Consider the following 13,479-nt stretch of genomic DNA (forward strand, 5'->3'; position numbering starts at 1 on the left):
GCACTCGTTGATGTATAATCCCTTCCGTTGGGATGCAGCTGTCCGGACAAGATGGGATTTCATGAACTGGGAAGTCAGCTTCAGGCGAATTTTCCGCTGGTTTTGACCTGATGGATTCTTTTTGCCTACTCTGTAGGCAGCAATAATGTCAGTTTTGTTTAAAAGGACCTGCAATTCGTTTTGTATGAGAGCCTGAGCTATTTCGACACACTTTTCACCTTCACGTTCCACAGGTATATCTTGGGACGACACAATAACAGAGTCTAGCAGCTTTTGTTGGTCTTGTTCTTCCTGGGAGACGGAACGTTGGGCGGATAATGTACTGATACATGCAGTCATTTTGCTGAGAGCTTCCTCCTGTTTTTTTATGGCTTCATCAGTTTTCAGAAGATTGTTTTCCTCACGGAGGAAAATCAAGATTCATCTTACGTCTGGCAAGGAATATACAAACATCAACACCTCGCCATGCGTCTCACTAATCTAACATAGCTTATTTAGCTCAATTTGACCTCTGGTTTCCACTTGAGGAACCCAGGGTCGTAACACACAGCATCGCTGGTAATATTGATGTGGTCAAAACTCAATGAGACCAACTGGCCTTCAAATTATGTCTAGGGAAAATACAAACAAATAAATAAAAACAACCGGTTTACTGGGACATCTCCATAAGGCACGGTAAAAAATACACATAAGAACACAACTAAGTTCTGTACACTGATATTTTTTTACACCAAAATCAGTTTGTCTCTATCTCTTGTGAATCATCCAAATTATGCTCTATCCTGTACACCCTCTCTGAGCTAGCTGCCACTAGGCCCTATCCTAGTGCTGTGGTACACTAGCTCTAGTATGCCTAACAATACAAAAATATCATGCACTATACTGCACACCCTCTCTGAGTTAGCTGTCACTAGGCTCTATCCTAGTGCAGTGGTACACTAGCTCTAGTATGGTTAATCACAACAGTACAGAATGGGTGTCACAAAATATCACTAGTGGGGTGAGGAAGCCATATCATCCAGTCATTTAATGTTCTCAGGAGTCCACCACAATTTATAAAGTAAATATCACCTACCACTTGTCAAACATGGTGCACATCTGCAGATTGATCCAGTTTCCATCACTACAAGTACATACTATGTTATAGGGTCAGTGGACTTTAATAATGCCACAAAAATCAGAGTGCGACGCAGTGCAGCCAACCATCCTCAAAGTCAACCCAGCAGTGACGGGAAGCGGCTAGGCAGAGCCCCGGGAGACACTTTAGCCAACTCGGTGAACTATCCGTCACTACTCTTTCAAATATCTCTATCTCAGAACATGACATTTCAAGCTTTAACTACTTAAACATACATATAACTAATATAATATTGTACAGTACATTTCTCAAGAAAGTATCAAAGAATTCTGCTGCACCAATAGCACAATATAATTATGTGTGAATAAATCAACAAAGAGTTCATATCGACAAGACATGGCATCAGTGACTTGACCAGTACGCAAGTGGGAGGGGGGTTAACGGAGGATTCTAGAAACTTTACCGGTCAAGCTCTAATATATCATCATAACAAGTATACAGGTATAATATATATACAACCTATCAACAACACTACCTCTATACATGCTCTCACAATATATGTAAATCAAGTACTAAGAACAATCAGTGCAAAATAAAATTAGGCTGTTACATTTGAAATCAAGGCAAACGATATATCTTAATAATACATACGTATACAGGTATAATACATCCGGCATATCAAAGTATACACAGTACATGACAATTCATACAGTATGTTATATACAGCAATTCATAGAATTCAGTAATAGAGTCATAATTATATTTCATGAAACATTACATTAGGCTATTCTGCTTCATTCTATTCTACGGTATGAACAAATCATCCACCAATCATACTTGGTGTATGTGGGATTATAACAGTGTCCCACTCCGTATTTCCTCTATTTCCTAGTGAGTGCTCGTGTCCCACTTATTTCCTAATTAGTGTCCGTGTCCTTCTCCTTGTTTCCTAGTTAGTGTCCGTGTCTCACTGCTTGTACCTGACGAGCCTGATGACATTTCACAGTGTTGTGGGCGCTGCTGTAGAGTGGTATATTGCTTCTAGTGATTTTTGGTACACAGTGATTTTTGTAAACTTTGTTCTACTGTTCATTAAAATGACTACAATGTTGAGTTAATATCATTAATTTATAGAATCCGCAGTACACTGGTATGATAATACTGAGGCTTACGTGATGCCATATTACATGGGGTCTACATTTTCTAGTTAACAGATTCCCCAAAATATGTGATAACTGCACATTAATTCAATGTGCCGTTTCTCACCTAAATCAATTTCAAACATTACTGTTGTTTAAGTGTGATTAGCACCAAGATAATTCCTTGGTGGGCTGCACATTAAATTAAGTGTAGATTGTTCTTTGAATAACAATATTTATGTATTAGTTGATACATATATGAATACGCCCACAGTGGTGCATTAGGCTTTTAAAAATATGTTATTTTAATTTCCGTCCAAATGAGAATCCGCAGAGAGCGACGGGAATAGCAATCACAAGAATGTTGTCTAAATAACACATACTATTCCAAATGGGAGACTAGCTGCATAACTAAACATATATATGAATGAGATTGGGTGGATGTAAATAGGAGCTGCCTCGTGTAGGCCAATAGGTACCATCATTCCTATGTTCTTATATTTTGAATCCACATCGAAATCCCTTTTTACGTTATTGGATCATCCAATAAAATCAGCAGACTTCTAGATGTTACTACTGCTCGGCTTAGACTCGGTTACAAGTATCTCTGGGAATTCTCATTATCTGCTGATGTAGACCTGACCAAATGTAAACTGTGTCAACAAAATTATTCGCACACCCTCCGTCACTATGTGATGGAGTGCGAAAAGATACGTGAATTTAGAGACAATTCTATAACCAATGTTCCAGCGATGTGTCAATATTTCTTTCAAAATGATTTGCTACCAGAAATTTTAGCCAAATATCCCCAGTTTGCTAACTGTAGGTAGTAACTAAGTGAATGTAACCTATCCACCGCTGCCCACGGGATGGGGGCGGTGTGCAGGACAAACATATAAATTTTGACACTAGCTCTCCACATATGTCAGTTGTTTAATTTAGAACCTGTACTTGAGGTCGATCTCGAACCCATTGTTGATGTGATGACTTATATTGAATTTTGTAACTAGCTCATCAAGATTGTAACTTGCTTAGCTAAATGAATTGTGAGGTTCAGTCCCTGAGCCCATTATGTGCCTCTGTAACCCTTTCCACTACCGCCCACAAGATGGGTATGGGGTGCATAATAAATGAACTAAACTTAAACTCTTCCCTAAGATGGGTATGGGGAGCATAATAACTAAACTACACTAACTAACTAACTCATCCCATTTCACATGGAAAATGTATAATTTATGGGATTGCTTTGCCTTCCTTTGCTGAACGCGTTCAAGTGATTTTATGTCCATTCTGTAATATGGCGGCTAAAATTGAACCGCTTAATCTAAATGGGGCCTAACAAGAGCAAGATATAGCTGAAGAATAACATTAAATTTTATATTTCTAACGCTTATCTAGATCCTTGCTTCTGTAGTTTTTGTCTGATGCTTCTTGGTGTTTTCTTTCTTCTTCCTTGTCGATTGATACCAAATATATTTCTACATGTTCCTCTTCCTCATCATCCCCAAGGTAGGCTCTATTGGCCTCGGCTCGTTGTTCCTCGATTAGCATTTTAAGATCTACTTTAGCTTTTCAGGTTGTGCGTGGTCGACAGGCATTGTGCTGTCGCTGGCAGTTGGCAAATTGACCTTGATGGTCAATTTTTGTGTTTCTGCTATGACGAGGTCTCCCGGTCGGCGAGTGAATGTGTTGTAGTAGACGCATGCTTTTGCAGAAGTGGAGAAGTGGATGGCGTGATAACAGTTGTCTATGTTGATGTTTCTTGTTGCACTGCCTTTGGTCACATTGTGCATGTCGATGATGAAATTTGAAGTCGATGGTTGAGAGAGTGGCAAAGTATCTAAAAGTACGACATATAAACAATTTAATCGTTAAAAATAAGAAAAAAAAATCGAAACGTTCCTTATTATATTTTTTAATTATATTTAAATTGAAACAGGTGAAGAGAGACGTCATGGCTTGTGGAACAAGGTCTGGCGGGGCGGTTATGATGGCCTACCCTCGAGGGGCCATAGTCATCCTGGTGTCCTACCTGCTCGAGCGCCTCGTCTACTTCGGGCTCTTCGGCGGTGCTGTGTTCTACATGCAGCGGATGTTGGGCTTCACCTCCTCCTCGGCCACGACGGTCAAGGCCATCATGGAAGGCCTCGTCTACCTCGCCCCCATTCCCGGCGCCATCCTGGCCGATGTCTATCTGGGCAAGGTGAGTCGGATGTGTGTGCATACTCCCCGTGTTGTGCTTGCGGGGGTTGAGTTTCGGCTCTTTGGTCCGTCTCTCAACCGTCAAAAACCGGTATAATGATTGCTGAGCCTAACGGGCTCTATCCTATTCTCAAGGTTCATTCTCAAGTGATGTTACAGTTGCTCTGGAACGTTGCAGGGGCATTATGAAAGCCAAACGGTAACACTTGATACTCGAAAACACCATCGGGTGTTACGAACGCAGTTAGTTGCTTGGCATGGGCGATGAGCGGGATCTGATAATATCCCCTCGAGAGATCGAATTTCGAGACGTACGTGGCGTTCCCGATCTCGTCGATGCAGTCTTCAAGGAGGGGCAGCGGATAGGCATCCATAATTGTCACCTTGTTGAGCTGCCGATAATTGGTGCATAATCGCCAGGAGGCATCTGATTTGAGGACCAAAAGGCAGGGTGAGCACCAAGAGCCTTGGCTCGGCCTGGTGAGGCCGTGCTGGAGCAGAAAGTTGACTTCGTTCCGCACGATGGCCTTTTTACTGGACTCATCCGATTGGGGTGAAGACGAATGGGGGGTGTAGTCTGTCAACTTGACATCATGGTAGATGGCATCAGTCTGGGTCGGGACCTCCCCGAACAGACTGGAGAATTCGTCAAGTAACGACTCTTCACGTTGGGCCATCTGCAAATGGTACAGGCTCTCCTCCACAGCATTCACAGAACTAGAATTATTGAGAATGAGATTAGTTGGGTCCCCAGAACAATCATCCCCTCCCTCACTGGAAAAGGAAACATTGGTTAGAGTGATGGGCCTGGGGCCCCTGGAACTTCTTCAGACGGTTCAAGTGTACAAGCATCACCTGGTTACGCTTGTCAGAGTGCCTTACTTTGTACGTGAGGTCCCCAACCTTTTCTGTCACAATATAGGGGCCTTCGTACTTGTGAGACATATTGTTCCCTAATCGAGGCTTTAATACCAGGACAGGGTTACCAGGCTGAAATACCCTCAACTTAGCCTTAGCATCGTGTTGTTCTTTCATATTTTCTTGGGCCATCCCAGGATACTTTAGTGCAGTCGCCTTGCAGTCACCGAGTCTCTGGTGGTGTTGCGTAAAGAAAGCTGAACCGTCGGTCAACGTCACGTTCCCTAACAGATTCTCCTGTAACATTTGCAAGGGTCCACGAACCTTGGCCACGAAGCCCAAGACTAACTCAAAACGAGAACAACCCAGTGAACTTTGTACCCCCTCTCGAGCAGCAAACAAAACATAAGGCAAGTTCTCATCCCAGAATTTGTAGGAATTCTCGCACGATGTCTTCAACATCTGCTTCAGAGTTAGATGGAACCGCTCAATTACCCCCCTGACTCTGTGGATGGTATGGGCTGGAAACCTTATGAGTTATTCCATTGTCCTTACAAAATTGTTCAAAAATGTCAGACTTAAAATTAGTACCATTGTCGGTTTGCACGACCCGAGGCAATCCAAAAGTGGAAAAAAATTGCAACATACGAGCCACAACAGTCTTTGCTCGGATGTTCCTTACAGAAAAAACCTCTGGGTAACGGGTTGTAATACTCATATGGTTATCAGGTAAATATTTCCAGACTTAGTTCTAGGTAATGGACCAACACAGTCCATTACCACATGAGAAAATGGTTCCTCCGGCACGACAATAGGCCTCAGAGGAGCTTTAGGTGGTGTCTGGTTTGGTTTCCCAACAAGCTGACAAGGAATACATGAGTTACAAAACTTTGCCACAACTGCTTTTCAGCTTGGGCCAATAGAAATATTTAAAGATTTTTTGATGAGTAATATTAATATCTTGATGTCCCCCCCCCCATAGAATCATCATGAGCAGCTGCCAAAACTATAGCAGGTAGGCAACCTAACCTGGTAGACTACCTCCCACTCATTTGACAAGGGAGTCTCCATTTTCTCATCAAAATCTTATCATTGTAATAGTACCCGGTTGCTGCATCTAGAATCTCCTCCTTAGAGAGAGCTACATCATGACATTCTGCAAGACTGGGGTCAGCTTTCTGTAAATCACTCAAGGAGGCATCCATACCTTGGTCAGATGCCATTGGCCGAGGCTCAACAGTGTTCTCCTCCACCTCCTCACTACTCTCAGTAGGAGGCGATGGTAGGCTCTCCACAATGTCCTCTGCCTCATCAACGAGTCGGGCCATGAACGTTTCCGCAAGGTCCACTTGGTTTTCACCACACGGAAAGTTCCTCGTGTCCTCAGGATTTACCACTTTGGCAACCACAGGGCTGCCCTTACATTTAAATCCCATAGCCCTGGTCACCGCGCATGTAGGGTACACAACATTATCCTCTGCGGCGGGTAGATCCAGGGAAACCTCAGGGGTAGGCAACATAATAGGCAGTCTGGAGTTCCCTACCTTATCCCCTGCTAAATCATTACCCAATATTACATCAACATTAGGGAAAGGTAGGTAAGAAGTGACTCCAACTGTACAAACACCCTTGTGGAAATCAGATTCCAGGGTAACCTTATGGAAGGGTACTGCTCGAGTATCACTAGTGACATCCTTGACCAGTACTACCTCTCCAGTGTCGAGAGTGTTGGCACCCTGCAATGCACTCTCCAAGATTAAAGTCTGGATGGCACCGGTGTCTCGGAAGATCACCACGTCCTTCCAGGAGGAACACTCAGACGACAAACTCTCAGACTCAGACTCTCAGAGGGTTCCTCCTTCCAGGAGGAACCCTCAGACGACTCTTTTGATAAGAATGGGTTAAGCAGGTCCAAAAACTGTGGGTTGGAGGTCATACTCCCTAACCCTTCAGAAGGCCTCAAGCCCTGTGTCTCAACAAAAGCATTGGGTCTTTTTTCTGGGTACAGTTGCCAACACCGGCTAGTAATGTGGTTTGCACGTTTACAGTGACCACAGACTCGTCGAGGAGAAGAGACATTACTAACCGGATTGCCCTTTGGTTCACCCTTAGGTGCCATGGGGTTAGACAATTTAACAGGGTTAGTTTTGTCTGAAACAGAAGGTGCAATAGTTATAGGGTTAGAATGGGCTGGTCTGGACTGGCTGTGGGTATAAAGTTTGTTACTATGTGGGCTATAATTATTTTTATTGGGCCTTTTGCCCACCAACTGGTAGTTCTCTGCCATCTTGGCCAAATCACTAATATTTTTATCTACCTCCGTCCTCTCTCGTAGGTACCGCACTACTGGCTCTGGCATATTATCCATAAAATTCTCTGTTAAAACTTAATTTTTGAGTGCCTTGTATGTTTCAGCTTTAGCTGAGCGAATCCATTTTTCGAACAGTCTGATTTGATCATTTGCAAATTCATTGAGAGGTTGGTTGTGAGTAGGCCTAAGGTTGCGATAAGCTTGGCGGTGAGCTTCAGGCATAATTTCATATGCCCTCAAAATCCATTCCCTGACTTTACTATACTCAAAACACTCGTAGTCAGGCATGTTTATAAAAAATATCTTGAGCTTTACCTCTGAGCCGCCCCTGTAAGATTTTCACCCACTCTTCCTCTGGCAGTTCAGGGACATGGCCAGTCTCTGAAAATGGTTGAAAAACCTTTCAGGGTCTAGCTCTGAAAATTCAGGCAGGTTATGCTTTTTATCAAAATGCCTGGGGTTTGAATCCCCGGCAGGTGGTGGTACATTGACATTGCCTCTAATTTTTGCCTCCTCAGTTTTGAGCCTTTGCTCCTCTACCCTTGCATTTTGTTCTGCCACTCTTGCCTCTTGCTCGGCTAGTTTTAATCGGGTCAGCTGTAATTCAAATTCTGTTCTGCTAGATTCACTTTCAGCTGGACTGGCCTGGCATAAAATAGTATCACTTGCCAATAGGCCTTGGTCTATGCAGCCTAATTGATAAACGGCGGAAGAGAAGGGGAGATTATTTAGCTAGGAATCGATGGAATCTCTAGTGTTTTGTAACTTTCATTTTTCACCAGCTCACTGAAGTCCGTTATCATATACTAGCTGTTCACTGGCCTCACGTGTATCCTCGTCCTGCCTTGGGTAACGCAGACGTGGCGCCGATCCTCTCGACGCACCAGGGGAGCAAGTTCTCCGGGGCGTCCGCCACCGGTGTCAACACTGGATCTTCCCTGACCCTTGTCGCTCCACGAGAGGTACCTTTCCCTGGTATGCTTATGTCAATGCCCAATGCACTGATTCATGGAAGATTCAGATATTCTTAGTCACAGAAGAAGATATTACGATGGCCGAATTCACTAGTTGGGTCAGTTTTGAAACGGGGCGCCATCACTGTCTGTTCACTGTATTCACTGTCTTGATAAGTTAAATAAAAATCTCCAATTCTAGGGTCATAGTCAATGTTCCACTTGTCTCTTTACAAGTGAAAATGAAATGAGCACTTGCTTACCATGACCTTGGTCGTGTCTTCACCAGCCTCTTTAATGGCCATTCCTTGTAGATTCACACTCACCGAGGTCGGAACTTGTTCCAACGCTCACTGGTGTGGGGTAATCCTAGCAGGCAGTATGTGCTTTTTAATTTGTGGAATATTTATTTTAGAGGACTGTATGTAAATTCAGCCTGCCAGGATTTACTTTTATGCATAGTTCGGGGTTTGTTGGTAAATGTACACAGCTTATCCCATAACTGGTGGTGATATAATAAACCATAAACATTTACTAATAATATCATTAAATTATACCATATATGGTGGATTAGACTACAGTGTAACGTTAGTACTACACAATATTATTGTAAACATGGGGGTTAGTAAAAAGTTAAATGTCCTGTTGAACGAATTAGTTCTCTAATTCAAACAGTTGACAACAAATTCTCTTTTGTTGTGCTTACTGAAACGTGGTTAAAAGAGGATGCTACTCAAATCTTCAACTTACCAAACTACTCAGCAATTCACAACTGTCGACCTTATCAGAGAGGTGGTGGTACTGCTCTTTACTACCACCAAGAACTGACTTGCTTAAAAAGTAATTAAAACTAGAGACTCCTGTGGAAAGTATATCTTTGCCTGTTTCAGAGTAAAGGATGGCGAGGCTCTCCTGACTGTGGGAGTAGTCTACAGAATTCCTAACACTGATATTTCTGAATTCAACTCTAACCTTAGAAATCTAATACTAGATAACAGACTGAACAAAAATCATCTAATTATCTCAGTGCTTTAATATTGATCTCTACGAGCCTGATAACCCTCCTGCTGCTAGTTTCCTCAACTGTATGAATTCCTGCCTCCTCATACCCTTACTCACTAGACCTACTAGAATCACTGATAGTACTGCCTCTGCTCTTAACCACATCTGGACTAACATAACCTCTCCACTTACTTCAGGGAAAATCATGGATAGGACCACAGACCACTACCCCACATTTCTCCTAATCAACATTAATAAACCACTTCTAGGAACAAGGAAGTTAAGCTTTAGGCTACACAACAAAACTTCTATAAGCAATTTTATTGCTGCTGCTGGTAATATCAACTGGGCGGTTGTATTAGGTAACAAAGGGAACATCAACCTAGCTGTGCAAACATTTCTTCAGAAAACTCTCAGCCTCTATAACACCCACAGTCCTATGCAAACGAAACAAATCACAACTAAAAGGTTAAATAATCCATGGCTTACAAAGGGGACACTTACATCTAAAAATAAAAACATAACTTTGAGAAGTATAGGTTAGGAGTCGTCTCCAAAGAAATTTTAAAGATTTACTCATCAATGCAGTCTAAAATAATTCGGAGAGCCAAAATAAAATACTACGAAAATAAATTTACCCAAATTAAGGGCAACATTAAGAAAACATGGAACACTATTTCCCAAACATTGGGATCATTTTTTTTTTAAATAAAAAACAAATACTCCTATCCAATAACGATGGTGGGCTTTCAGCCTCTGATACTGTTACTGAATTCAATAGGTTCTTCTCATCCATTGGGACATCCCTTGCTAATGATATTCCATCCTCCCGTACAAATGTCAAGGACTAACTAACAGGTAACTATCCAGAGTTTCTGTACCTAACGCCTGCTAACTTCACTGATATTAATGAGATAATCCTTTCCCTTAAAACAAAGTCTAGTGTCCTTGCTGAGATACCAACTCTAATTTACAAAAAAGCCTCCAGATTTTTAGCTCCTGCCATTGCATTCCTCTACAACAAGTCACTTAGACTCTAAACCTTTTCAGATATTCTAAAAAAAAGTGAGAGTAAGCCCAGTCCATAAATGTGGTGACCTCACTGATGTCAACAATTTCAGACCTATATCAATTCTGTCAAACTTGTCAAAAATATTTAAAAACTAATCTACTAGCAGCTTTACTCTTATCTAGTCCCAACACAATATACTTAGCTCTTGCCTATATGGCTTCAGACCCCCCAAAAAAGCACTAACGATGCACTTATTAGTATTATTATTTTGATACATACAGTTCTTAATAAAAATGAGTTCCCTGGTGGTTTGTTTGTTGACCTCCGTAAGGCTTTTGACTCTGTCAACCACCAAAACCTTCTTCTTAAATTACATCATTAAAGAGTCAGAGATCACTCCCTCCAATACCCCAAATCTTATCTTACTGACAGGCTCCAGTATGTTTCTGTGAATAATTCTATTTCTCTCACCCTACGCATCAACATTGATGTTCCACAGGGCAACATACTTTTCCCTCTCCAGTTTCTCATCTACATTAATGTCCTTCCAAATGCCTCTCAACACCTTAAACCAATCTTATTTGCTGATGACACAACCTTCATTTTATCCAGTCCTGACCCTCTTGCCCTAAATGTCACAGTGAATGCTAAACTTAATAAAGTCCATCCTTGGCTAACTGCTAATAAACTCACCCTTAATACTGATAAAACTTTCTATATTTTATTTGGTAATAAATCCTCAAATCAAATAAATCTAAGAATAAACAATATCCAGATCAGTAATAAAGTAGATGGCAAATTGCTTGGTGTTCTCATCGATAACAAGCTGAATTTCCAGGGACACATTCTAAATATAGCAAAAAAAGTTTCTAAAGCTGTTGGCGTTCTTTCTAAGATCACATATTTTGTTCCTCACCATGCCCTGGTGATTCTCTATTATTCTTTCATCTATCCTTATCTCAATTATGGTATTTGTGCTTGAGGTTCTACTACCCAAAATCATTTACGTCCTGTAATTACTCAACACTAAGCTGCTATTAGAACAATATCTAACTCTGGCCCCAGACAGCACTTGGTACCCTTACTCAAATCCTTGAATATGTTAGATATTATGTCACTGCACATCCTCTCATGTGTACTCTATATATTTAAAACTTTGAACTGTAATGTCAATCCTGACCTTAAAAGCTTCCTAAAAGGTTGTAAAAGAGCCCCTGGGCACCACAACGTAAACAAATACCTATTTGATATTCCAAGAGTGAGATTTAACCAAACTAGAAATGCTCTACAAATCAAGGGACCCAGAATGTGGAATAACCTCCCCAATCATGTCAAAAGCTGTACCTCTCTCAACCAGTTTAAGAGTAAAACTAAGCACTACCTAATGTACTCCTTGTAACCTGCCTTACCCCCTAAACGTCAACTCATGTCTTACTATTTTTTTAAACAATGCTGTTTGTTGAACAACTTGTACAATTGCTGATTTCTGCCATGTCCCCCCCCCTTTATATTTTTATTCCTTTTTTTCAACTGTTATAAATTTCGTTGCTGTTATGAGGGGTAATAAGTATTAATAGGAAGGGCCAACAGCTAGAATGAGGATGTATCAAAATTAGTGGAGATCAGAAAGGCCCAGCCCCCAATAAAAACATCATATTAATTTAGGGGGCAATAGGTTCCAAATTGGCCCAAAACAGCAATAAATGAAAACTCTTTCGATTTCAATCAAACTTTTTTGGTAAGTTGTATATGAAAAGTGTTTCATCTGGTCCAAGTTTCAGCATCGTAGCATAAATAGGAAGGGAGAAAAAAAAATATTGAAGTAGGTGTCAAAATTATTCCAAAATGATCAAAAACGATTATCAAACAAAAGTGTCAACTAAAATCATATCTATGAATCTTTGCTATCACAATAGTATATATTAAACAAATATTATAATTAGTTTAATTGAAAAAAAAATTAAGTTAAAATTTTTTTTTTTTTTTTTTTGTTTTTTTTATCGGACGATTTGCACGAAACTTATACACCTGACTGCACGTAAGCCTATCTGTAAGGGTGCCAATTTTGGAGAAAATTGGTTGATGTCAACCTCAGCCACAGATTTTAGAACCTTAGATTTTATTATTTGCTGTTTTTTTTAATTAACATAAACGTTCAAATAACTTTTTCATTTTTTATTCAATTTACATGAAACTTACACAGTATATGTAGAGTGCATGTCTCTAAATTTTGAAAATAGCTTTTTTCTCTAAGTTCATTTATTGAATTTATAATAGCAATAAACATGCCATATTTGCATAATTTTGGGGGGGAACTTTGAAAATTTGTATTAGGAAAACTAAAGATGATTTGGAAATTATCTGTCTACAGATCCCTTATTATATGCTAATGTGTCAGAAAAGTGTCACAGAGTAATTATATCTGAAACGTGTGTTTATTTATTCAGACTTGAAAATGTATAAAAAACATTGAAAAAATCTCCCTTTCTATTTACGCTGAAGTACTGAAACTTGGGACAATTGCAGCCCTTTTCATATTCAACTAGTCAAAAAATATTGGTTGACATTGAACAACTTTTTGGTAACCAACCTGTTGCCCCCTTAGTGGCTTAAGAAAATATGTCAGTCTAGCGGATTATCACTGACCCCCTACACAGGAAGAATGGATACTCATTTAAAACTAGCTTATTTATTAAACCCTCTTAACAACCCCCCATATACATTAACAACAATAACAATAACTACTTTACCACACTATCTTACGTTAAAAGCCTTGGTCCACATAAGCAGGATACAATGTTTTACAATTAGGACAAGCTAGGGTAAAGTCTACTTGTAAAGAACTCTAAAGCTTGAAGCAGCTTGGGGTAGTGAGCCCCACGTGGTACCCTATCACAACACAAACACTTAGGGATGCCCAAAAC

The 13,479-nt window shown here is 40.6% G+C and overlaps 1 protein-coding gene across 1 annotated transcript in view; it reads left to right on the forward strand.

Annotated features, from left to right (window-relative positions):
* Positions 1 to 13,479, forward strand: part of LOC123760231 (peptide transporter family 1-like) — a 49,886-nt gene that overhangs the window by 17,315 nt on the left and 19,092 nt on the right. Inside the window, exon 2 of the mRNA XM_045745736.2 lies at positions 4,157 to 4,420. Within this exon, the coding sequence (XP_045601692.2) occupies positions 4,172 to 4,420 (249 nt within the window). The 5' untranslated portion in view covers positions 4,157 to 4,171. The remainder of the gene's footprint in view (positions 1 to 4,156; positions 4,421 to 13,479) is intronic.

This window comes from Procambarus clarkii, chromosome 16, assembly GCF_040958095.1.
Source record: "Procambarus clarkii isolate CNS0578487 chromosome 16, FALCON_Pclarkii_2.0, whole genome shotgun sequence".
In the NCBI taxonomy this organism is placed as follows: domain Eukaryota; kingdom Metazoa; phylum Arthropoda; class Malacostraca; order Decapoda; family Cambaridae; genus Procambarus; species Procambarus clarkii.